The sequence below is a fragment of the Clupea harengus genome, chromosome 13, assembly GCF_900700415.2.
Source record: "Clupea harengus chromosome 13, Ch_v2.0.2, whole genome shotgun sequence".
NCBI lineage: Eukaryota > Metazoa > Chordata > Actinopteri > Clupeiformes > Clupeidae > Clupea > Clupea harengus.
In genome coordinates this window covers 20,369,402-20,394,857 of record NC_045164.1, presented here as the reverse complement: position 1 = coordinate 20,394,857, position 25,456 = coordinate 20,369,402, and the positions used below count along the sequence as shown (strand labels likewise).

General features: G+C 48.4%; 2 protein-coding genes and 1 long non-coding RNA gene across 4 annotated transcripts in view; 2 read left to right on the top strand and 1 right to left on the bottom strand.

Moving 5' to 3' along the window:
* ubr2 (ubiquitin protein ligase E3 component n-recognin 2) overlaps nt 1-13,754 on the top strand; it is a 38,676-nt gene extending 24,922 nt beyond the window's left edge. For both annotated transcript variants that reach the window (XM_031579590.2, XM_031579589.2), the window contains exons 21-48: nt 43-167; nt 387-439; nt 804-906; nt 1,192-1,240; nt 1,601-1,755; nt 1,985-2,081; nt 2,277-2,386; nt 2,596-2,676; nt 2,768-2,952; nt 3,242-3,441; nt 3,599-3,692; nt 3,894-4,052; nt 6,722-6,813; nt 7,297-7,372; nt 7,673-7,821; nt 8,154-8,209; nt 8,360-8,456; nt 8,688-8,755; nt 8,887-9,022; nt 9,451-9,547; nt 9,896-10,026; nt 10,223-10,331; nt 10,523-10,579; nt 10,843-10,920; nt 11,340-11,516; nt 11,783-11,884; nt 12,093-12,277; nt 12,322-13,754. In XM_031579590.2, the coding sequence (XP_031435450.1) occupies nt 43-167; nt 387-439; nt 804-906; nt 1,192-1,240; nt 1,601-1,755; nt 1,985-2,081; nt 2,277-2,386; nt 2,596-2,676; nt 2,768-2,952; nt 3,242-3,441; nt 3,599-3,692; nt 3,894-4,052; nt 6,722-6,813; nt 7,297-7,372; nt 7,673-7,821; nt 8,154-8,209; nt 8,360-8,456; nt 8,688-8,755; nt 8,887-9,022; nt 9,451-9,547; nt 9,896-10,026; nt 10,223-10,331; nt 10,523-10,579; nt 10,843-10,920; nt 11,340-11,516; nt 11,783-11,884; nt 12,093-12,234 (2,978 nt within the window). In that variant the 3' untranslated portion in view covers nt 12,235-12,277; nt 12,322-13,754. The remainder of the gene's footprint in view (nt 1-42; nt 168-386; nt 440-803; nt 907-1,191; nt 1,241-1,600; nt 1,756-1,984; nt 2,082-2,276; nt 2,387-2,595; nt 2,677-2,767; nt 2,953-3,241; nt 3,442-3,598; nt 3,693-3,893; nt 4,053-6,721; nt 6,814-7,296; nt 7,373-7,672; nt 7,822-8,153; nt 8,210-8,359; nt 8,457-8,687; nt 8,756-8,886; nt 9,023-9,450; nt 9,548-9,895; nt 10,027-10,222; nt 10,332-10,522; nt 10,580-10,842; nt 10,921-11,339; nt 11,517-11,782; nt 11,885-12,092; nt 12,278-12,321) is intronic.
* Nucleotides 13,755-14,411: 657 nt separating this feature from the next.
* On the top strand, nt 14,412-17,210 carry LOC116223211. Its single transcript, XR_004164972.2, has 2 exons — nt 14,412-16,271; nt 16,359-17,210. It is a non-coding gene; the product is annotated as an uncharacterized LOC116223211 (long non-coding RNA).
* On the bottom strand, nt 17,047-25,194 carry prph2b (peripherin 2b (retinal degeneration, slow)). Its single transcript, XM_031579176.1, has 3 exons — nt 24,165-25,194; nt 22,137-22,383; nt 17,047-18,709 (listed from the first exon to the last, which is right to left on the bottom strand). The coding sequence occupies exons 1-3, from the start codon at nt 24,743-24,745 to the stop codon at nt 18,506-18,508; spliced, it is 1,032 nt and encodes a 343-aa protein (XP_031435036.1). The 5' UTR covers nt 24,746-25,194; the 3' UTR covers nt 17,047-18,505.
* Nucleotides 25,195-25,456: the final 262 nt, after the last annotated feature.

Sequence of the window (25,456 nt, the reverse complement as noted above, 5' to 3'; positions counted from 1 at the left end):
TGTGTGTGAGTTACACAACTAATTTGTGTGTGTCTCTCCCAGGTGAGAGGTTTGTGGCAGGTATTGGTCAGGTCCATCCGTGTGATGAGATTAAGCGTGAGGTTATCCATCAGCTCTGCATCAGACCAATGGCCCACAGCGAACTGGTCAAAGCACTACCAGAGAATGTGAGTTTTTTTTTTTTTTTTACACACACACACACACATACAGAAGAAAGAGTGTATGAGCAGCTCTTCTGTGAAAGCTAACGTCTGCTGCCCCCTAGAGGAAGTACGCAGCCGTGCAGGTATGCAGCTGATGTGTGTATGCAGCTGATGTGTGTTTTTTTTTTCTTATTATTCCCTCTGTCTCTCTCTTCCCCCCCCCCCCCCCCCCCCCCCTCGCAGGAGAATAAAGAGACTGGTATGGAGAGTGTTATCGACAGTGTGGCTTCGTTCAAGTGAGTTTTTCTGTCCCTCACTCTGTTCTCTCTCACTGGACAACTGAATTAAATTAATACAAATCTATTTAACATTCGATTTAATTGCCTAGTAAAGACGCAGGGAATCTCATCATGGTCTCTAAGCCCCTTTCACATAGGAAATCCAGAACAATGGCAGATTAAAATAAGCCGAAATAGATAACACATTTATATTCCCACTGAACTGTCAATAACAGCAAAGAAGACGGCAGTGTTGTCACCCCCATTCCCACTTAAGCTATTGCCGTCATTGTTACTGTGTGTGTGTGTGTGTGTGTGTGTGTGTGTGTGTGTGTACGTGCATGCGTGTTCATACATGTGTGTTCTTGTGTGTGTTGTATAGGAAGCCTGGTGTAACAGGCAGGGGGCTGTATGAACTGAGACCAGTGTGTGCAAAGCAGTTCAACCTCTACTTTCATCACTACTCACGTGCAGACCAGTCAAAGGTACGTACATGTACACACACACGCACTACATTTATGCACAGTGCCACAGTACACACTCAAGCACACAGCGCTCATGTCCAAAGGCTGTTGAATCTGTCTTTCCCCTTGTGTCGCCGTTGGAGATGTCCTCTCTCACACAACAACACTTCATCTTCAACAACACCAGCATAATCATATGCGTGAATGTGACTACACTGTAGGAATGTCATTTCTGGTGTGCATGTGTGTGTGTTCACGTGTGTTCACGTGTGTGTGTGTGTTCACGTGTGTGTGTGTGTGCTGCAGGCGGAAGAGGCCCAGAGGAAGCTGAAGAGACAGCATGGAGAGGACACAGGTACTGGCCTCCCTCACTGCATCTCATGCTGCTTAGATACACGGGGACACTAACACGCGTGCGGACAGTAACACACTTTGGGACACCAACACACGTGGGGACACTAACACACGTGCGGACAGTAACACACTTTGGGACACCAACACACGTGGGGACACTAACACACGTGGCTAAACTGGGACACCAACAATCAAGGACATGTGCGGACACGCAAACGCGGTCTGCTGATTGGACGTGTATGTTAAACATCTTTTGATTTGGGATTTTCTGTCTGAATGTCTGTATGGCAATTGTGTGTGTGCGTTGTAATTGTCATTGCATATTTATGTATCTTATTGTCTCTTTGTGTGTGTGTTTCAGCGCTCCCGCCTCCGGTGCTGCCCCAGTACTGCCCTCTGTTTGCCAGCCTGGTGAACCTGCTGCAGTGTGACGTGCTGCTGAGCATTCTGGGAACCGTCCTGCAGTGGGCCGTCGAGCCCAGCGGGGGGCACTGGTCTGAGTCTATGCTGCAGAGGGTAAGGGGGGGGGGGGGCAGTGGTCTGAGTTGTGCCGGGCCGACAGTGGTACAGAGGGAGTCGTTTAGTAATCGGAAGGTTGCTAGTTCGTTGGGGGGGGTGCGCTACTGGTCTGAGTCTATGCTGTAGAGGGTGGGGGTAGGGTGGGGGTGAGGCCGTTAGCAGATGGGGTGTTTATTTGTATTCATAAGAGAGTGTGTAACACTTGTTCTGCATCACACACACACAGGTGCTGCACCTGACAGGAATGGCTCTCCTGGAGGAGCACCAGCAGCTGGAGAACAGTGAAGAGGAGGCAACGTTCAACTTCACACTCAAGATCTCACGTAAGCGCGCGCGCACACACACACACACACACACATACATTCACACTGATTATCCCTGTTAACACACACAACATAATCTAGATGGAACAGGAATCAAGCTGTTATGTACTGTTCGTAATTGTTTCCCTGTGTGTGTGTGTGTGTGTGTGTGTGTGTGTGTGTGTGTGTGTGTGTGTGTGTGTGTGTGTGTGTCAGGTCCTGGTGAGGCTCCCTCTAACTCTGCCAGTATTCTGGCCCTGCTGGAGACCCTGCAGAATGCCCCCCACCTGGAGGTGCACAAGGACACGATCCGCTGGATACTCAAGGTGAGCCTTCATCACCCACACAGCATCCTCTTCCTCTGCCTTCATCACCTACACAGCACATATAAGGAGAGAAAACACTCATCAGCTGCATACCTGCACTGCTGCATACTCCCACTAGGGGCCAGCAGACGTTGGCTTTCACGGAAGAGTTGCAAATACTCATACACTCTCTCTCCTGTGTGTGTGTGTGTGTGTGTGTTTCTGCACAGACTGTGGCGAGCATTAAGACCATGCGGGAGCGCACTGTCACCACTCCTGTGGCAGATCATGGAGGACAGAGCCAAGAAGAGGTGACTCAAAACTGCCAATGAGTGTGTGTGTGTGCAGATTGGTATGTGTATGTGGGGTCCTTTTTGCTAATGTGTTGGGGTGTGTGTGTAGACGGTGCGGGACAAGGACAAAGCGGAGAGGAAGAGGAAGGCTGAGATGGCCAGGCTGCGGAGGGAGAAGATCATGGCCCAGATGTCTGAGATGCAGAGACACTTCATCAACGAGAACAAGGAGCTCTTCCAGCAGACCAGCCTAGACGAGCTGGAGGCCTCCACATCTACCTCAGCAGAGCACAGGTACACACACACACACACACACACACACACACACACACACACTCTTTATCAGCAAAAACAATGAGCTGTTCCCATTATTCAATGACAGATGCTAGAATTAGCCTCCTTGTTGGCAGGCCCGTCTCCAGTGTAGGGAACGTGGAACTGCTTCTCACAGCACAGGTTATACCTCCACACCTCCCATAGTGTATAATTGTGTCTATACTCACACGCAAGAGCACTCACTCACTCTCTCTCTCGCTCGCTCGCTCGCTCGCTAACTCTCTGTTTGATTACTTCCCCCCCTTAGTCCGACGAGTGCGGACGCGGCGCTGGTGTGTGTGGGTCCGCGGCGGACACGTGTGTGTGAGCGGAAGCAGGTGGTGACGTGCATCCTGTGCCAGGAGGAACAGGAGATCCGCCCCGACGGCAGAGCCATGGTGCTGGCCGCTTTCGTCCAGAGGTCCACAGTCATGTCCAAGAACCGGCACCGCCCACCCCCAGACCCTGGTCAGTGTGTGTGTGTGTGTGTGTGTGTGCTAAATGTGGTGTGCAAGTGACTTATTGTTTGTTTGTGTGTGTGTGTGTGTGGTGTGCTAAATGTGATTGTGTGCAAGTGAATATTATTGTCTGTGTGTTGCTGATGTGTGTGTTCTGTTTTCTGCAGAGAAATATGATCCCCTCTACATGCACCCTGACCTGTCCATCGGCACACACACAGGAAGCTGTGGACACATCATGCACTCCCACTGCTGGCAGAGGTAGGTGTGTGTGAGTGTGTGTCTTTGCATTCGTGTGCGAATGTGTGTGTGTTTGCATTCACACGTGTGTGTGTGTGTGTGTGTGTGTGTGTGTCTGTGTCTGTGTCTGTGTGTGTGTGTGTGTGTGTGTGTGTGTGTGTGTGTGTGTGTATGTGTCTACATTAATGTGTGTGTGTGTGTGTGTGTGTGCTCCCCCTGCAGGTACTTTGAGGCGGTGCAGGCCAAGGAGCAGCGGCGGCAGCAGCGGTTGCGTGTGCACACCAGCTACGACGTGGAGAACGGAGAGTTCCTGTGTCCACTCTGCGAGTGTCTGAGCAACACAGTCATCCCGCTACTGCCTCTCAAAAAGACCTCCAGCAGGTGTGTGTGTGTGTGTGTGTGTGTCTTCCCCATTATTTTGAACATTGGACATGAACGTTCAGGCGTTAAGACATATTTACCTCAACACCAGTATGTTTACTTTGTGATATGAAATCATGGCTGAATAAAGATGACTTAAGCACCATAATGCATCGTTTTGGCAAATCACCAATGATCAGTGCAGTAAGTCCAACACCACTACCTCCTAGACCTGAGAGAAGAACTGACCCGATCAGTTCTGGGGTTAAGATGCTCTTTCCTGGAACCTGTAATGAAGGACGGTTGCCAGTTTAAAAAAAAAAAATTAAGATTTAAATTAAGATCCCCCAATGGTTCCCACCGTGAGAAAGTGAGTTCTACTACGCATAGTTGTGAGTGTGGCACAGTTGTGTGCGGTGAGTGTGTGTGTGTGTGTGTGTGTGTGTGTGTGTGTGTGTGTGTGTGTGTGTGTGTGTGTGTGTGTGTGTGTGTGTGTGTGTGTGTGTCCGTGTGTCCAGAGACCTGACTGCAGAGGGAGGTCTCGAGGCAGAGAGCTTGTTAGGCTGTGGATATATTTGTTACATGTGGATTTAGCAAACCTGCTGATCCAATAACTATCCCTGAGACTCCTGCTAAGCTGCAAGCTAGTTATCCTTCACTCTGTGTGTGTGTGTGTGTGTGTGTGTGTGTGTGTGTGTGTGTGTGTGTGTGTGTGTGTGTGTGTGTTGAAAGCCTTTATTTGCATCGTATAGCTCTGCATACAACGAAATTTGGAGTGCTGCTCCTGTTGGTGCCATGAGAGACAATATATAACAACACAAGAATACAATAAAGTAAATAAAACATTTAGAAGCAAAACAAAAATGGCAATTGAATGAATTACTATCCTGAGGTACTTTGCAATATTGGACAGTCCTTGCATATCCTCCTGGCATAAATACAGTAACATTATTGTCTTACACACAAGAATTCCCTCCGGATTAATAAAGTATCCATCTATCTATATGGTGACTGAACTGTCCTTTAGACGTGTGGTCCTTGCTCTTGAGGACCTGTACTGCCTTCCAGAAGGGCAGGAGATTAATTAGGTGGAGGCCTGGGTGTGATGTGTCCTTGGTGATGTTTTTGGCCCTACTGAGGTAGTGGGAGCAGGCAGTGTTTTCCAGTGAGAGCAGTGAGCAGCCAGTGAGGGCAGTGAGCAGCCAGTGATATTTTGATGGGCTCTCTTGTCTGCCGCAGAACCACCGGAGTCCCACGCTGAAATGCCGTACGCGCCGGTACACTTTCGATGGTGCAGCGGTAAAAGGCCATCAGCAGCTTACACTCCAGGTTGTTTTTCACGAGCACTTTCAGAAAGTGTAACCTCGTGTGTGTGTCGGTGTGTGTGTGGGTGTGTGTGTGTGTGTCGGTGTGTGTGTCGGTGTGTGTGTCGGTGTGTGTGTCTGTGTGTGTGTCTGTGTGTGTGTGTGTGTGTGTGTGTGTGTGTGTGTCGGTGTGTGTGCGCGTGCGCACGAGCGAGAGACGGGCAGTTACTGTTAAAGAGACTAGCTGCCTGGTCTCACAGGCTTTCAGTGATCACCCTGAACTCTGGATGTTGCTGGAATATCTCAGTAAATGTCACCGCACACATAGTGCAGGTTTCACTGCACCAGTCTTCCCTGTGTCCAACAGGTCTTTCCAATGATTAGCACAGGGTGAGACGTGTGTGTGTGTGTGTGTGTGTGTGTGTGTGTGTAGGGGCTCCAGATAAGCAGAGAGTGACCAGCATAATCCAGGGTACTTGCTGAACTCTGCTAAAGGGACGGCCATCTTGGCGGAGTCATTTGAAGTCCTGTGTGTGTGTGTGTGTGTGTGTGAGAGATTATGCACACGTAACCCACCTATAGGCCCCGTTCACTCTGGTTGTCACGCACCCGGCTGGATGACCTGTGACTCCAGCCTGCTTTTAGCGTGTCCACCAATCAGATGCCAGCGTCACTACTGAACTGCCCCGATTTGGAAGGTTGTGGGGGCCTTCAGTGCTCTGTCTCATTGATAATGGGGGGGGAGGCCGTAGTGCAGGGTCGGAGTGCCCACAAGGGGGGGGGGGTGTGTGTGGTAATATGTGTGTGCAGGGTCTGAGTGGCCACGAGGACCCGGGTTCGAGTCTGGCCTGAAGTTGTTCGGCCCCTCTTCCCATTTCAGTCCTACCCATTGATGGTTATCTTGTGTCAGTAAAAGCTGGAAAGGACTAAAAGATGGATCATTGTATGACCTCAGGTGACAGGAAGCATGAGTATTGTGTTCACCCAAAGAATACTCAAGCCACTTGCAAGTATGTGTGCGTGTGTGTAATATGTGTGTGCTCTGGTTGCCTTAAGCAGGCTGAGCCACTAAAATGGATAAGTTCATCACTTATGTTAAGTTCATCACTGTGTGTGTGTGTGTGTGTGTGTGTGTGTGTGTGTGTGTGTGTGTGTGTGTGTGTGTGTGTGTGTGTGTAGTAATGTGTGTGTGTAGTAATGTGTGTGTGTAGTAATGTGTGTGTGTGTGTGTGTGTGTAGTAATATGTGTGTGCTCTGGTTGCCTTAAGCAGGCTGAGCCACTAAAAAGGATCAATTTGTCACTGCTGACCCACACAGTGACCCAGTCATACTGCCCCCTACTGGTTATACAGTGTCACTGTAACAGCGCCTCTCCACTCTCTGCAGCTGTGAGCAGCCCACCCTGGCCCCATGGCTTAAGACGATTGGTCAGCAGGTCAGGGCTCTTCAAGCCGCCCACAGGAAGGCCAAACCCATCAGTGAGTATCCTAGCAACCAGACTTCCACCTGTGGTGTGTGTGTGTTGTACGTGTGTGAGAGATCCAACTGGGTCCGACAGTAGGATAACGATTAACTGTAACAAATGTGGAGAAGTTCTGAAGACAATCAGAAACTCTTTTGTGTATTAGTTAGTAGAAGTAGGATTTTGCAAACATACTGGAAGCCTTTAGTTACACCAGTTAACACAGGTATAAATGATAAATGTCATCCAATTGTCTTAGGGACAGTGTGGTTTAAAGTTTGAAAAGTTATCAGCCTTGAACATGTGGAAGTGTGTGATCGAACGCATGTGTGTGTTGAAGTGTGTGATCAAACACATGAGTGTGGTGTAGTGGTTTAGTGTTGTTGGTAAGCGGTTGGCCCAGATTGATTCCTAATCGCTGCCTCATTGCATATGTATGTTGAAGTGTGTGTTGGGTTGGGTTGGGATGTAGTGCGATGATTTTGTGTTTTTCCCACAGGTGCGGAGTGTGTGGACACAGAGAGTGAGCCTGACTGCCCAGTCCCAGAGGGATTTAGACTGGATCACACTCCAATGTGAGCGCACACACACACACACACACACACACACACACACACACACACACACACAGCTGCAAACTCGGTTATACTGAGCCAACTGTATATTTTCAAGAGTTCCACCAGCATACCTATTGGTTGTGTGTGTGTTGACGTCCACATCAAAGTAGGGTGTATCAACAAATGCGTGCAAGTTAGTGGTTTGGTGTACATATACAGTGTTTGTGAGTGTGAGAGAATAAGTGTGTGTGTGTGTGTGTGTGTACAGCATATGTGTGTGTGTGGGTTTGACCGTGTCCCCCTCCCCCTCTGTGGCAGGAGCCCCTACTCCGACACCATCAAGGAGATGTTGACCACCTTCGGCACGGCCACCTATAAGGTGGGGCTGAAGGTGCATCCCAATGAACAGGATCCTAGAGTACCCATACTGTGCTGGGGCAGCTGTGCCTACACCATCCAGTCTATAGGTCTGTCACACACACACACACACACACACACCATCCAGTCTATAGGTCTGTCTCACACACACACGCACACACACACACACCATCCAGTCTATAGGTCTGTCTCACACACACACACACACACACACACACACACACACACACACACACCATCCAGTCTATAGGTCTGTCTCACACACACACACACACACAGACAGTGGACAGATGTCATTGTCGCTTACTTGTTATGCATGAAGTTTGGACACAGGGCAAGGCTGTGTATTCAAAAATGCTTCTTTAAAAATGAATGTGTTTTTAATGCTGTGTGTGTTTTTGTGTGTGTGTGTGTGTTGCAGAGCGGCTGCTGTTGGATGAGGAGAAGCCTCTGTTTGGGAGTTTACCCTGCAGACAGGTAGCTAAGCAACCGCATCAGAACTCTGTTCCGTGCACCTATTAATGATCTGTGACACTAATACACTGTATGTGTGGCTGTGTCTGATCTCTCTCTCTCTCCATCTCCCTCTCTCTCTCTCTCTCTCTCTCTCTCTCTCCTTACCTGCAGGATGACTGTCTAAGCTCCTTGGTCAGGTTTGGCTCTGCATGCTGGACTGCTGGCTGCCTTTCCACTGTGCAGACTCACTTTATCAGACTATTGGCAGGTAAGCACACACACACGCACACACACACACACACACGCTACAGATTGTCAGCAGGTGGAAAACACACATAGACACCACTACCAAAACACCACACAGTGCACTCTGTCCTTGTCCAACCAATCATTCAGACATGGTTGTTCATGTGTATATGTTAGCGTGGCTGCTAGCAGGCTATGTATTGGACTGACCAAAGTGAATGTTCATGTTTTTACATTGTGTGTGTTTTAACAGCACTTGTTCCAGACCCCGAGGTGAAAAGTTCTCCCTGCATTCTGGATGTAGACATGTTCCACTTACTGGTGAGTGTGTGCGCACGCGCTCACACACACACACACACACACACACACACACGCCTGACGTTGTGAACACTAGTGAGACATTGGTCTTATGGACATCCTCTACATGACCTAAACCTGTCTGTCTCTACCAGGTGAGTCTGGTGCTGTCCTACTCGTCTGTCCACTGTCTGGACGGCTCAGGGGTGTCTGTGGACGTCACTCAACTTCACTTCCTACACCTGGTCACCGTGGCGCACATGGTCCAGATCCTGCTTACCTCAGTGCCAGGTACCAACGCACACACACACACACACTCTCTCACTCTCACTCTCCCTCACACACACACAGACTCACTCTCTCATACTAACTCTCACACTAACTAACTCTCACACTAACTCTCACACAAACTCTCTCTCACACTAACTCTCTCTCACACACTCACTCTCACACACTCACTCTCACACACTCACTCTCTCTCACACACTCTCTCACACACACTCTCACACTAACTCTTACACACTCACACACACACACAATGTAGATTCTTCCCACGGCAGTGCCATGTGCACACACACACCAGATTATTTTTGTGTCAATACCAAGTATTCATACAAACGTGTGTGTGTGTGTGTGTGTGTGTGTGTGTGTGTGTGTGTGTGTGTGTGTGTGTGTGTGTGTGTGTGTGTGTGTGTGTGTGTGTGTGTGTGTGTGTTCAGTGGAGACGACGATGGAGCAGGAGAGTGACGAAGCAGATAAGGAGGAAGAAGAGGCGGTGTGTCGTCTCTACAACACACTCAGGACACACCTGGGCAGGTGAGGGCACAGGAAGTGACATCAGTTCTCCCCTAACCAGATGTTCGATCTAGTAGATATGTACCGATACCACTATTGGATATCGGGCTGATACTGTGCTCATGTACTCGTACTCATGAAAATGCTCCGATACCACTTCATGGCAACATTATGTTAAACTTGATTTGAAGGCATCACGCGTCCTGAGATATTTAACTTCATATAGATATTCGATTTTTCTCAATTTATTTAGTTATCCTTGTTGTGGTCCTGATTGTGTGTGTGTGTGTGTGTGTGTGTGTGTGTGTGTGTGTGTGTGTGTGTGTGTGTGTGTGTGTGTGTGTGTGTGTGTGTGTGTGTGTGTTCTAGTGCCTTGTGTGATGTGAGCTCAGGGTGGCACCTGTGGCATTGTGTGAAGGCTGGCATCCTGCCCTACCTGAGGGCAACAGCTCTCTTCTTCCACCACCTCAACGGAGTGCCCACTCCTCCAGAGCTGCATGGTATAAACACACACACATTCACTCAGACACACACACACTCACTCACACACACACACACACACACACTCACACAGACACAAACATAGTTAAAGGCACGCACAGACACTGGGCTGTGTATCATACATACGCCAGGCTGTGACATCAACTTGCATCCAGAATTGACGTGTTTGTGTGTGTGTGTGTGTGTGTGTGGTAGTTCTCGGCCCTGGCCAGTGGGAGGCGTTGTGTGGATACCTCCATCTGCCATGCAACCTTCTTCAGCTCTTCTACATCCATCAAGACCTATTGGAACCCTTACTGCAAGGGTAAGGGCGCAAAAACACACACACACACACACTTTCACTTGCTGTGAGGTACCTGTTGTTAAATCAGATGTATGCTGAGCATAGGAGAGCTCTGAAGCTGCAGTGTTTGTCCTATACCGGTACCTGTACCAGTCTCTGTGCTGGGGAGATGTGGGTGGGTGTAAAGTGTGCTGTGTCCTCCTGTCCTCTAGGTGGTGCTCTCACCCGGATGTGAAACAGTGCCTACAGGGTAGCGGGACTCTCATCAGGTCAGTACCTGGCTCGGGTGTTGTAGCAGATGCACAACTTGGACAGACAGTTGCGAGTGTGTGTCCGTGTGTCTGTGTAGAGTGAGACAAAAAGACTATATGGAAATATACCATAACCTCTCCTCAAATAGATTAGACTGATTTAAAATGTAAAATGTACAAGCCCTACAAGGGATCACAGTAACATTTAATGTTATCTGTTTGAGAGTATTTTGTGTGTGTGTGGTGATTGTAAGCATGTGTTTGTGTTTTTGCCTCTGTAGTTTCCCTCGCGAATCCAACCAGCTGATTGAGCTGCCAGATGATTACAGTGCCCTTATCAACCAGGCCTCCAGTTTCACGTGAGTGTTCTTGCAAACACAGGCACACTTATTCATCACCCCTCACAAGAAGGCTGTCTGTGTAAGATTGTGTGTGTGTGTGTGTGTGTGTGTGTGTGTGTGTGTGTGTGTGTGTGTGTGTGTGTGTGTGTGTGTGTGTGTGTGTGTGTGTGTGTGTGTGTGTGTGTGTGTGTGTTTCAGTTGTCCATTGTGGACTCTGTGTCTGGTGTGTGTACTGATGGGGGGGGTGTGTGTGTGTGTGTGACTTTCAGGTGTCCCAAGTCCGATGTGGATAGGTCTCGTGCCCGTACTGGTGTGTGTATTGATGGGGGGGGTGTGTGTTTCTCAGGTGTCCTAAGTCCGATGTGGATAAGTCTCATGCCCCTACGCTGTGTCTGGTGTGTGTACTGATGGTGTGTGTGTGTGTCTGTCTCTCTCAGGTGTCCTAAGTCCGGTGTGGATAAGTCTCGTGCCCCTACGCTGTGTCTGGTGTGTGGGGCGATGCTGTGCTCCCAGAGCTACTGCTGTCAGACTGAGCTGGATGGAGAGAAGGAGGAGGTCGGGGCCTGCACCGCACACACCTTCGCCTGCGGGGCTGGAGTCGGCATCTTCCTCAGGTATACAAGTGTGTGTGTGTGTGTGTGTGCGAGAGAGAGAGCGCTTAAGGCTGTGTGTGGCAGGTGTGTTCGTGAAAGGCCAGAATGATCATCAATTCAGATTAAGCAGACTCCTTAGGTGTGTATGTGTGTCTATGTTTGTGTGTCTACGTTGTGTGTGTGTGTGTGTGTGTGTGTGTGTGTATACGTTTGTGTGTGTGTGTGTGTGTGTGTGTGTGCGCGCCTATACGTGTGTATAAGCTTGACTCTAAGTTCCTGTGCTCCAGGGTGAGGGAGAGTCAGGTGTTGTTCCTGGCTGGAAAGACAAAGGGCTGTTTCTACGCCCCGCCTTACCTGGACGACTACGGAGAGACAGACCAGGGTCTCAGGTGGGTTCACTTCCCTCACACACACACGCGCACACACACACACACACACACGTTGTAAATAAATCAGTGTAAATTGGTGGTGATGTGTTTCTGTTTGCTGGTGTGTGTGTCTGCATGTAAATACATCTTTGATTTTTGTGTTCACTCATTATGTTTGCTTGCGTGTTTGTGTGTGTGTGTGTGTGTGTGTGTGTGTGTGTTTGTCCAGGCGAGGGAACCCACTCCACCTCTGTCGGGAGCGCTACAGAAAGATCCAGAAGCTGTGGCGCCAGCACAGCATCACCGAGGAGATCGGCCACGCCCAGGAGGCCAACCAAACACTCGTTGGCATCGACTGGCAGCACCTGTGATGGACACACACAATCACACTCCCGCTCTGTCGTTTCTACACGAACACACACACACACACACACACACACACACACACACACACACACACACACACACACACACACACACACACACAAGCAAGTGCCCCTTTTTACACGTAGGGGCTCTGCACATAAGGGCTGAGGTTACCATGGTGATGCCTCAACCTTCACCTCTCTCCCGCCTGTGAGCAGACGCGTGCATGTAGTTCTCATTGTACTCTCCTTTGAGCAGTCTGCCCCAGTAAAGACTGCACTGCTTTATCTTTTCTGTTGGATATATGAGTTAATATATAAACATAATCTATTTGAAAACAGACTCACTCAAACTCAGCCATGACGCTGAGCTGCGGACGACGGGCCCCAGCCGCGAGCGAGCGAGAGCCCAGAGTCAGACTCCTCATATGAACGCTATTTTGTATTTAATACTGAAGCTAGTCTGTCACTGCTTTCACACGGAAACATGCTGGGGTTTGCCCCCCCCCGCCACCCCAAACAAGCACAACTCAAGCTCAAGCCCACACACACACACTGGGGGTTTTTGGTGTGTTGCACAGCGCCACCTAGAGGACCTGTCTGGGTCATGCTTCCTCTTCCTACCCAACCCCACACTTAGAAATTCCACTCGCTTCTAGAGCCTCCTCTGTCTGTTCCTGTTTCTCTGGCATGTCTGTCTTTCACAGAAAGATTCTGTCTGTCTGCTTGTCTGTCTGTCTATATCTTTCTCTCTTTCTTTCTTTCTTTCTTTCTTTCTTTCTCTATCTCTTCTCTCTCTCTCTCTCTCTTTCTTTCTTTCTTTCTTTCTTTCTTTCTCTCTTTCTTTATCTCTCTCTCTTTCTTTCTCTCTCTTCTCTTCCTCACACACTCGTCCCCTCCGTGTGTCCACCTGTGTCCTTATCTTCTGCAGTTCCTCGTCAGGAGTGTTCACGTCTGAACGAGACGCCGGCCGGCCGACCGCAGGGTCAGTGGGAGCGTACACATATTTGTCACGAGTGCCTGCGTGTGTGAACTTTCAAAAAAGTTTTCAGAGTGAGAGTGTGTGCTTGGTGACTGGGTTTCTCTGAATGTCTGTGTGTGGGCGTCTTGGGACGTTTTCAGGACCCTTTTTGGTTTGTTGTGTGTTTGTTTTTCTTTGCTCTCTCTCTATCTCTGTCTGTCTCGCTCTAATTTTGTAACTTGTTAATGAACTCCCCTAACCTCACGTGAAGATCCGTTTCTAGGTCGGGACCAGAATAGGAATCTACTAGGGTCATCTCCCTGTTTGAGAGAATTGGGTTTGATTGGATGGGAAATTATAAATTGGACTTCAGAACTTTGGTTCATGTGGATATCGTGCATTGTGGGAATCTGTTGTTTTTGTTAAATGTTTTTTTTTTTTTTTTTTTTGTAGCATTGACTTCTAAGCAGGATATATATGGTTTTTGTTTTTTTTGATCTTCTACCAGGAGCATTTGTTAGAACTTAATCTTCCAATTTTGGCCCCTGAAATCATTTCATTCTGTGAAAAACACAGAGGTTCACTGAGGCCACATAAGCAACATAACACCTAATCCACCCTTGAGCCTACACACACACACACACACACACACACACACACACACACACACACACACACACACACACACACACACACACAAGCAACATAACACCCAATCCACCCTTGCAATGACGCTCTGTTTGTCCTAACGGGGCTATACACTGTGGGCCAACCACTTTGGAGTCACACACACACTCACACACACACACACTCACTCTCCCACCCGTCTGGCATCCAGCTCAGTTTAGTTTGGGTTTTTTGTTGTGTTGCTTCTGCCCAGCTGCACCTCTCCAGCCAGCCCTACCCAGATAGCTGCTGAGGTCCTGAGCGGACCCGCGGCAGACCCAGCCCGGTCCTGGGCCAGGCTCAGAGCCCCCCTCTGTCTGAGGATCCCCAGGCGTGTTTCTGGACTCGCCTCCAGTGCTGAGGCCACAGTCGTAGTGTCAAACTGACTTGTTAATATGTGAATTCTTGTATAAATGGGTATATTGTACTATATTGTAAAACAATAATGGAATAAATAAACATAAAAAAGCACTTTTGTTCCTGTGTGTGTGTGTGTGTGTGTGTGTGTGTGTGTGTGTGTGTGTGTGTGTGTGTGTGTGTGTGTGTGTGTGTGTGTGTGTGTGTGTGTGTGTGTGTGCGCGCGCGCACAGGAGGCAGAGCCCTGCTGTCAGAATGACAGAGGGACATGGTTGGCAAAACCCTATCTCAGTCTTGCTTTTACGGCAACTTATCTCATCCGATACTTAAAGTCTGGGCATTCCATTTCTAGAGCTGGTGCCTTTCCATATTCAGTAAAGTGACCACATTTCTGAAATGAAAACCAGAGACATTTCCAGTCTGCCGGTCAATATATTAGTAACGTAATTAATTTATATTAATAATTATTGAATATATATAATATTGGTGGAGTCCCTGTTTAATCATGATGTCATGAGAGTGTCATTGGCAGGAGGGGGCTTCCCGTAGATAACCCTCATATTAAAGCACAAACACAGCTGCTAATGTTTGACAAATAGAAACATAAACTCAACGATATTCCCTTCACCTGACAACTGTATCCAGTTTCATGTATTGAATAACGTTGGAGAAATATTTGCCATTGAGGCCCAGTATAACTACTGTACACTACTGACTGGAGTGGAATGAGGCTGGTAAGTATCTGTTATGACAATTTATTTAAAGGGTGCTCAACAGGAATGAAACCAGCTTTAGAGTAGCCATAATCTCAGGTCAGTAGGTAATGTGTTGTAGATGCTTTCTTGGAAGCATGGAAGCCATCCTGTACACTGCAGATTGTCGGACGTATTCCTGACCTTAATAACTTAAATCAGATTAAGGATACACCTGACGCTAGGCATTTTCCCCTCTTGTTTGAGAACTGCAATGATGTCTTTCCCACTCCAAATTAACTTTGTCTACCTGTTTGCATGTGTGTTTGTCTGTGCGTTTGCGTGTGTTTTGGGCAGGCTAATATATGCAAGCATGCCTCTTTAAACCTGTTATGGGGATTTAGCTAGCCTTATTACCGGTGTGTTAGCATAAATTACCCACATTAGTCCAGGCACAGCTGCCCAGTGACATGCTAGCTCTGCGACCAGGTTATTGGGTTGAGGGAGGAAGAAGAGGAGGAGGAGGCTTCCTACGCACTCACCACCCGCCTTCACCTGGCCCTACTTCTGGGGCTTCTGCGTCACAGGCACCTGGCCCAATCCTGTACCTGAGGAAGCTAATCTGCTCATCAAAGCAGTTTAGCCCCTGATCCCCTCAGGTGCCGGTTAAGTCCTTTAGGGGCAGAGGAAGATTCCAGAGGCCGATGAAGGCCATCACACACCCCTCCAGAGGTCCAGGCCGGGTGCCGTGTCCTTTCTCCAATGGAATGTTGCTAGTTCGATCCCGACTCCTCCTCACCAAGTGTCCTTGAGCAAGACACTGAACCCCCAACCGCACCCGATGCGCAGGTTGGCAACTTCGATAGTAGCCTCAGCCATCGTGTATGAATGTGTAGATGTCTGAGGCATTAATGTATAAAGCGTAAAATGTATTGAGTGCTTCATGAGTAGAAACGCGCTATATAAATGCAGTACGTTTACCATTTACTTTCTCCACCTCACCAGTGCGCTATCTGAGATTCCTGGCGGAGGTACAATTTCAAACTGGACAGTCGAGCTGTCTTTTTAATATAGACAGCCCAGATATGAAATGTGACAACAGTCTGGAGTTAACACTGGTGAAACAGTGGCGAAGTATACGCCATAGAAGGGTACCCTTCAGCGACTGAACAATTTCAACACAAATCAGTGTCTGTGCTCCTCTACGCAACACACAAGGACACATGCTGAAGGCATAAAGCCCTCCTCTGATAAAGTGTGGTGACACCTGTCTAAAAACTGCATAAAACTGCTTTCAAGCATCTAATCATCTGCATGACTGAAGGTTCTTTACGCAGATGCTAGGAGGTAGTGAAGTGTGTGGTGAGGTTGGTTCTGTAGGTAGGGGCTAGGAGGTAGGGAAGTGTGTGGTGAGGTTGGTTCTGTAGGTAGGGGCTAGGGAAGTGTGTGGTGAGGTTGGTTCTGTAGGTAGGGGCTAGGAGGTAGGGAAGTGTTTGGAGAAGTTGGTTCTGTAGGTAGGGGCTAGGGAATTATCTAGTGAGGTTGGTTCTGTAGGTAGAGGCTAGGGACGTATGTGGTGAGGTTGGTTCTGTAGGTAGGTACTAGGAGGTAGGGAAGTGTGTGGAGAGGTTTGGTAGGTTAAGGGGATTCAGATGAAATAAAATGTTTGTTCGACAGCTTGAGAAAGTGTACAGCAGTCAGGCAGTTGTTTGTCCTACTGCGGTTCTGCGATTGGAATCCTCTCTGGGAGATCTCCTTCGGGTCTGCATCATCCCATCAGGTAAAGCTGCCCCCTGCTGCGTGTCTTACTGGCGCGAACATCTCCTGCAACTCACCTGTCCTCAATCCGCTCATGGGTCACATGCGCACGCCCATTCTCTTCCTCTCACCCACTTAATCTTCCACTTTATCTTTTAATCTGTTTGTTTCTCCTTCGTTTCTCCTGCTCGTTCTCCTCTTTTCCGAGCTTGGTCTCTTGACTTTCTTTGGTCATTTACATTTACAGAAAGCGGGTTATTGCATTCAAATCTTCCAGTGTGTTTGTGATGCAGACACCGTGTAAAACAGCTTTACCCCGAGAGATGTTCCTCTAGCAGCAGTCGAAACCACCAACATAACAAAGAGGCAGCACAGGCATCAGAATCGCTTTTCATCTTGTTTTTTTTTTATCTTACACACTGGAGCAGCTACATGGTTGTCCCAACCCAAAACACTGGCAGTATTGTTGATACCCACATCATAATTTACATTAAGATTTACCCCTCAAAATTACAGAGACGCAAAAACCAAAATGTCACACAAAAGAAGAAAAAATTACACCACTGAAAATCTTGAGTTTATCAACATAAAAACATGCTGTCACCTTTACACTACGCTCTCTTACTGATGGTTTTCACTGCTTTAAACTGATATGACTGCCAAACTGCCTGCAGACAACAAGGAGAGAAAAAAAAACATTTTGTACAAAAGAAAATCAACCCTCAGCACATACCCAATACCAAATGGCTAGATAACATCTGAAGACCTCACAGGTGAGTCCCATATTTAACCCGAGAACACAACCCACACACTTACACCGTCACGCACTCCTGTGTATCACTCCTCATTGCGATGGTGTGTTTGTGTGTGTCTGTGTGCGTCCTGTTTACTGCTCTGCTCTGCTCTGCTCTGGATATCTGCTCTTCAAAGTAGGCCTCAACCCTGTGATGTTATCCTGTACGGATGGTGCACTAGTTGGACCTACAGACTTCCTTGGGCCTGTGTACAGACCAGGGGCTCTGGTAGAAGGTTATCCCAGTACTGAGAACCCCAGAGAGGGACTGGAGGGCCACCCGGGACCCCTTCTCCTCAGCTGCCTGGATTGAGCTGCCATTGGAGACCAAAGCCACGTCTCCCCCCCGCCCCTCCACAAACTGTAGAACCGTGCGGTCTGAGGACGGTGTTGATCATCAGCATCATCACTGCTATAATTATTTACAGACAATACAACACTCAAAGCAATTATTAGCTGTGTCTTTGCAGTGGTATGTCGCGGACACACAGTGGCTTGGAATGGTTTTAAAAGTGTGTGTGTGTGTGTGCTGTATGTGGGTGAGCGTGTGTGTTGTGCTGTCGGGTTAAATATCCACTCGACCATTTAAAGACTCTTTGGGTTAAGCCTCCTGTTCGGAGGGTTTCTGGGAGCTGTTTTCACTTGGCTTACAGCAAGGGGATGCTCATAGGGAAGGAGAAGGGATTTTTTTGTATCATTCAAATTTTAACAACTTTGCAATAAAATAATCTTCCTCATATACTTTGAAAAATAGATTTGTTTCACAGGTAATATACACATAATGGACAGATAATATTGACATTCGTTTTTACATTTTCATAGGTAGGTTATCACCTCTTGTGAGAATCACAAATAATTTGTTCACTTTTGACAGGAGAATGTTGTGTTGATGTGTGTGTGGGTGTGCGTGTGTGTGTGTGTGTGTGTGTGTGTCTGTGTGTGTGTGTGTGTGTGTGTCTGTTACAGAGAGGACATGTTCCTCTTCCTTAACTCCTCCTGTCCTGGAGATGGGAGGGGCCTTAGTCCCAGTAGGGGCGGGGCAAGGACCACTCAGCTCACAGTGGCAACACCCTGCTCCTCCCCCTCTACCTGGTTCCGCTGGCACAGAGCTTTGACCTTGGACGTGAACTCTGCGACGGTCTCTTTGACGCTCTTCTCCAGAAGCCAGCCCTCGCTCTCACTCTCCGGGTCCTCTGGGTTGGCCAGGCTCTCCAGAGAGGTGCTCAGGTACTGCAGGCCGACCATCACAGCCGCCTACGCAAACACAAACAACAGGACTCATCAGGACTTCAGCACTTCAGGGGTTAGCTGAGAAAGATGTAGGATCTCTGCCAGACTGATACGGTTGCAGATGCGCTCTGACTGACATACTACTGAGCCTGGCTCTGTGGCGTGGCCGCCAGGATGCAGGTCTATCAGCCCACATACCACAGAGGCCAGGTGGGGTGAATAAACTGGGAAATACTGGAAATATTTCACTGGGAATGGGGTTGAAGGCCTGTGGATGACATGCGGATGTGCTGTCAATTCTAAGGGCACATGTTTCCAGTCCAGTCCAGTCCCGTCTCTGCTAGGCTGGGTGGACACATCTGAAAAAGCCAGGAAGTGCCCATGTACTCTCGCCCTAACCTCAGACACTGAAGGGACCTCTACCAACTTTAAGCACCTTCACCTCTCATCTCACTGTATCAGTCAACACCCTCCCTCCTAGAGCATCACACTCCTAGAGTAACACCCTCCTAGAGTAACACCCTCCTAGAGTATCACCCTCCTAGAGTAACACCAGGGCAGCAGTCTCTGGGCTGCTGTTTCTCCCTCTTCCTCCTCTCCCATACTTCAGCTGATCTCTGATGACTTCCTGTTTCCAGATTAACCCCTTCGGAGGGCCAATTAACCCCACCTGGAGTGCCTCTTAGGCAACCCCCTCGGAGAGCCAATTAACCCCACTTGGGGTGCCTCTTAGGCAACCCCCCGCTGTGAAGCGTAAATCAGGTCCGGCCATCCACTATTGTTCATTCAGATTAACCATAGATCTTTAAGGTCGATTTCTCCTTGGGTTTACCCAGATAGTGATAGAGGCAGTCTCCATTTCATGAGGGGGACTTAACTGTGTGTATCATTTTGTCAACTTTGTATGCAAGTATATAGCAATTACTCTGCTCAGGGCCCAGCTGGCTTTGACTGGAAAGTGTTTTGAACAGTACTTAGCTAACCTAAGGACCTTTACTGTATATCCCATTCAGTGCGCCAGCAGAACTCCTGACCAGAGCGATGCAGGCTGAGGGATTGGTTCTGGGAGAGGTCAGGCCCAGTTCATGGCTTATTTTTATCCAATGGCCTTTCTTCTACCCCTTCACGTCCATTATCTGTTTATCTAGAGACACCTGGTCAAAATGGCCGCCAAATAAACCACTCAGGTGAATCATCAGATTGGAGGTCATCATTCAGGTCGGACTGGACACGTTGCACGCGCGGCATTAAGAGGTTTCAGACTAGGTCATGTTTGTTAAAGTAAAAGACAGGAACCAAGGGGGAAACCTAGGAGAGAAAACTGACCTCAATAAATAATGACATTAATAACGTATTTGGCCATGGAATTTCATGACTTTTCCAGGCCTGGAAAATGGGATTTTAAAATTCCATGACTGTGGGAACCCTGCACATAACTGTGCAGCATGTGTGGCCCTAGACACCCATGACTATGACTGGCATCTCCTGTGGGTGTACTGCAGCCCAGTCAGTGCCAGGAGGTACGCTGAAGGTACTGAGGAGATCCACTCCAGCGGGCAGCAGTATCAACGCTGGCAGCGCTTACTGTGTTTGCAGTTGAAGCATTACTGTACATGACCTCCCATACTGGTCTCTCATCAGGTGCTGCTGTAAGCTTACATGTATCTTAGATGTGGCTTACATGAGTCTTACATGTAGTCCTTACAAAGCCACTACATAGCACAGATATCCATTGAATGGGTTGGTGAACTCCCTGAGTATCTGATCCATGACCCTGGTGCTGTTAGCAGCTAGCAGCTCTCTTTACAAGTTAAGCTGCAGGAGCAACAGTAGTCTTGATGCATGTCGTCTGAGAAATGTCTTGGATTTCTAGGTTAGTGCTGCACAAACAGCTCAGGAAATCCCTTCTAAACCAAAACCGTCAGGCGTCAGAAGCCTAGTTCCTGCTCATGCCCGCGCTTCCTAATTGAATCAAGAGCTGGGGTTAATCACTGACCCCATTAGACCAAGCCCTGACTGTGCGAGTACGCACCAGCAGGACCTGCGGCGATCTCACAGATTGTGATCTTACACCTTGGCAGAGCCTGCCGTTTTGCCTGCCGTTTTGCCTGCCTGGCCGCTGCTTGCCCCTGTCCCATTAAGTGTTCTTAGGAGCGGTTAGCGGTAGCGGATGACGCCTTGATTAACCGCTGGGGATGAGGATTAGTGGGTGTAGCTGAGGTCTAGGTTCTCACTGAGGAGAGCGCTAGGCTAGGCTATGGGGTCCAGCGTTGTGCTGTGTATCGTGGTAGTAAGGGGTTTAATTGGGATTTGTAATGTGGGCGGGCCTAAGAGTTGCCATGGGTGGACATGCATGTCCGCATCAGGAACAGTGACAGGCAAAACATTTCTAGACACGAAGGCCTACAATTGAATAAAAAATCTGACAAATTCTTACTTTCAAGTATCATTGAAGAATGTATAGATGTTGAATAGTAGGTGTATTTGATACCTTTAGTACATGAACATAAAATATTACAGGTGTGATCTGTGCTGACAGCCCTCTGCTCTGAATGTGTTTCTGTAAGTGGTCTTTAAATGATAACCGTAAAAGGGAATTAAATTTCATTTTACAATATTTTAATATACACAGACATTTATTAATGTTATAGTTATGAAATGATCAAGCTAGCTTGTGTTACCTAGCCGTGGTGTAATCTGAGTTGCAGTTTATCTTCACAGTTTGCCGTCAGACCAATTCAGTTATGGAACAAAATAAGGTCTCTGTGTCGGTTTCTGACCCTTTTCTCTCCCTAACTTGCTGCCCATCTATCCATGCCACCTGTACTCTGCCCATCTATCCATGCCCATCTATCCATGCCACCTGTACCATGCCACCTGAACTCTGCCCATCTATCCATGCCACCTGTACTCTGCCCATCTATCCATGCCATCTGTACTCTGCCCATCTATCCATGCCACCTGTACTCTGCCTGAACGCCTGCAGGGCTTAACACATGCAGCTGCAACATGTCTTATTATTATTATTATTTATTATTATTATTATGTCTTAGTTATTGTTTGAATTGAAAAGACGGAGAAGTCTAAAAATATAAAAATAGTTGAATTGCTGGTGGTAGCGTCCTTTAGGAGAGTGCTACACTATGCTGCAGGTTCCAGAGTTGTGCTATTGCATGTGTCGTGCTGTGTTATTGCATGTGCTGTGCTGTGCTATTGCATGTGCTGTGCTATTGCATGTGCTGTGTTATTGCATGTGCTGTGCTGTGTTGGGTTGGGTTGGGCTGTGCTGTGCTGTGCTGTGCTGTGCTGTGCTATTGCATGTGCTGTGCTGTGCTGTGCTGTGCTGTGCTGTGCTGTGCTGTGCTGTGCTATTGCACGTGCTGTGCTCTAGAATCGTAGGGCCCTCTGCCTCCCCTTGAATGTTAAACCTGTTGCTTGTGTGGTTCCTCACCTCCAGACAGATGACCAGGAACAGAAAGGCTCCGATGCTGTTCATCATGCCGCCGTAGTAGGAGACCAGTGCCTCGCGACACCCGCGGGTCCAGATGTTCAGCTCCTCTGTGTGGTGGTCGTAGTCGTAGTGGGCCGTGTTGTTGTTCAGGTGGTGCTGGATGCAGGGGCGGGGGGAGCCTGGGTTGCAGCAGCTGAAGGGGACGCTGTCCATCAAGTACTTCCCCTCCACGTTGCTCAGGACACGGCTTTGAAGGGGGGGTGGGGTAGAGAGGGGGAAGGGTAAGAGGGCAAAAACAGCTAAATTACACATCAGGAGGGGGGGGGGGGGGGGGGTCTTAAAGTTCATCATCATTTATGATGTACAGTAGATGGCACCTGTTTGTTCATGCTTCTTCATGAAGAACACTAACTCTGAGTTCCCACGGATACCTTTATGAAGAACACTAACTCTGTGTTCCCACGGATACCTTTATGAAGAACACTAACTCTGTTTTCCCACGGATACCTTTATGAAGAACACTAACTCTGTGTTCTCACTGATACTTGTAAGCATGTGCCGATCTGTTTCAGAGCATGGCCACTTTGTTTCGGTTGTGTAGCCTTGAGTTCAAATTACAGTTAAATTCAAGTAGTTCAGTCTGGAATTGCAGCATGTATAGATGACGTGTGTGTGTGTGTGTGTGTGTGTGTGTGTGTGTGTGTGTGTGTGTGTGTGTGTGTGTGTGTGTGTGTGTGTGTGTGTGTGTGTGTGTGTGTGTGTGTGTGTGCGCGTGCGTGTGTGTGTGCATTATGAGCTGTGTCACACATGTGGGCCAGTTGGCTGAGAGCCCTGGTGTCAGAGTCAGTTAGCACAGGGAGTCTTCTCTCCCGCTCTGATTGGAGAGGACAGTAAGCTGTGAAGGTCGTGGAAATGAGATCCTCCTAGATTATGGGCTTATCACAACTAGGCTAATGAACCAGCGGCCTCCAATCAGCCAATCAGCAGCCCCCATCCCTCCCTCTGTCCTCTCTCACCCAATCACGGCACTCAGATCCTCCTCCAATCCCCTTTACCCCAAGTCCACATCTGTCACGCTTTTATCTACTCATGCCAACTATAACTTTGTTCCCATGTATAACTTCTGTAGCCTTACTTACTAACAACGGCCAAGAAAGTCCCCAGCAGAGCACGTCTGTGTAATTAACATGGTCCCTTCCTGTGTAATTAACATGGTCCCTTCCTGTGGTAAACCTCATAGGGTCTTAAGGACAGAGATGATTTTTCTGTATGTTTACCGGGAGGTTTATCAGCAAATCCCAATCCTCTTACACCACTTTCACTACCAAAACAATACTGGGCATAATCAATTGGAAACCTTGCATTCATAAACAGCAGTGTAATCATCACACTTCATCAGATTCATCAGATCTTTCTCCCTCCCCTGAGCTCAAGTCGCACAATTGCACAGTTAGCTTTAAATAGCCTTTCATGCCTGACAACAAACGGTGTGACGTCAGCCGTAGATTAGTGCATTATGGTATAAAGGAGAGGTTAAAAGCACTCCATCTCTCGCATAATCGCATCATTCGGGGGCCTATTTTTGCAAGACCATCGAGTTCAGGAAAAGGTGAAACTGTGCCCTTCAAAAGTTGTGTTAGAGTGGCTCGCCAGCTTGGGCGTTGTAAGATTTTATCAACTGCCACCTTTAATGTCCTGAGTATATCTAATCAACTGCCACCTTTAATGTCCTGAGTATATATCTAATCCTAAATGAATAGGGCATTGTAGGGCAACAAATCCAACACAGTCAACACACTAAAGCAAAGTCCAGTCAGTTCCATTAAAATGTCTCCTTAGTTACAGACAAGCAGTGCATGTCAGCGTGCACATTTACATGTGAACACAGTCATCACAAGAGTACTGAACAGTTAAACATTCATTTTTACCAGTATAGGCACTTCCTGAGTATACAGACCATAGAAACAGTAGCATTTCTCTTGCTTTAGATTGGATGGGGGGGGGGGGGGTTATTATGTGGCTACTCACTCTTTAACCTCATCATTGCTGAAGTCCAGGTACCGGTTACTGATCCACTGGACCTCGAACCAGTCCCTGTAGTTGTTATTGCCGCAGCAGCGGAACTCGATCTGGGTCATGTCCAGGGTCCTCTTCATGAAGCAGCGTCCGGGGGTGTCCGTGTCCTTGTAGAACTTGATGCTGTACCGGAGCCCCTCGGACAGCGCGAAGTACAGCTGGAACTGCATGGTGAAGCACAGCAGCGCCACCAGGAAGAGGAAGATGTTGAAGACGAAGCAGCCCGTCAGGTAGTTCTTCAGCATGGGCTTCCACTTGGCAAACTTGGTGGGATCCAGCGAGTCGTGGCACACTTTGCCCCCGAACGCGTTGATACCGCAGGCTATCAGGCCCACCAGGATCAACAGGTTGGGCACAAAATGGCTCTCGTTGTTGTCCATCATTTCACTCCGCTTGCGGAGCTCGATCTTGAAGAAGAGGCCCATGCTGAAGACGAGAATCCCCGCCATCACTGACAGCCAGTAGAGCAGCCAGAGCCCCTGGGCCAGCTTCACCCGCTTGGCCAGGTCGAACTTCACCGGCATCAGCGCCATTTCTCCTCCCTCTCACAGCACTTTATCCACACAATGGAAAAGAAAACTCAAAGACTCAAAGAATAAAAGAATAAAAGCACCAGTTTTTTTTCTTTGCTCAGCCGGTAATTTTTGGTAAGTTCAGTAGCAGTTGAAGAGAACGACAAACCCGAGTGACCTTCAGCAAACTTGTTTAGTCCAACGGCTTAGATCAATGTTTGTAATCCATTCCAGAAGGGAGTCGCAGAAGGTGCCATGCTGAGGGAACCCCTCTTCACTCCAGCGTTGGTCAGCCAAGCTTCAGCCAAACCCATAGCTTCAGTAGGCCCAGCGCCCGCCCAGCCTAAACACACTCACGAGCCGATTCGACACCAGTGAGCCCCAAAAGTGGGACAAGATGACGGGGCTGTGCGTCCGCTCCTGCTGGTGCCTCTTCCTGAGAAAGGAGGTGGCCAGCCAAGGTAGCGAGTGATTCAAGCGGCAGCCTTCAGTACGTCATCCTAAACCCTGGCTAATCAGCCTGATCCCATTTACACCAGATGAGCTAGGGGCGCTAATCTCTCCTCTGACTGTGTAATTGGCTAGTTGCTTTGCGCCAGCTTCCTCTCTCTCTTACTCTGTCTCTCGTCCCCCTCTCTCTCACCCCTCCCTCTCTCTCTCTCTCGCTCTGTCTGTATGTCTCTCTCTCTTCCTTTTTCTCAGTTCTGGCCCAGGACCCGAAGTAAGGTCCTC

Bases quoted from the DNA above. Each gene is read 5' to 3' on its own strand.
- prph2b (XM_031579176.1), bottom strand. From the start codon at position 24,745: ATGGCGCTGATGCCGGTGAAGTTCGACCTGGCCAAGCGGGTGAAGCTG. The intron at 22,384-24,164 runs GTGAGTAGCCAC...CCCCCTTCAAAG, and splicing joins AGCAATGATGAGGTTAAAGA to CCGTGTCCTGAGCAACGTGG. The intron at 18,710-22,136 runs GTGAGGAACCAC...GTGTTTGCGTAG, and splicing joins TCCTGGTCATCTGTCTGGAG to GCGGCTGTGATGGTCGGCCT.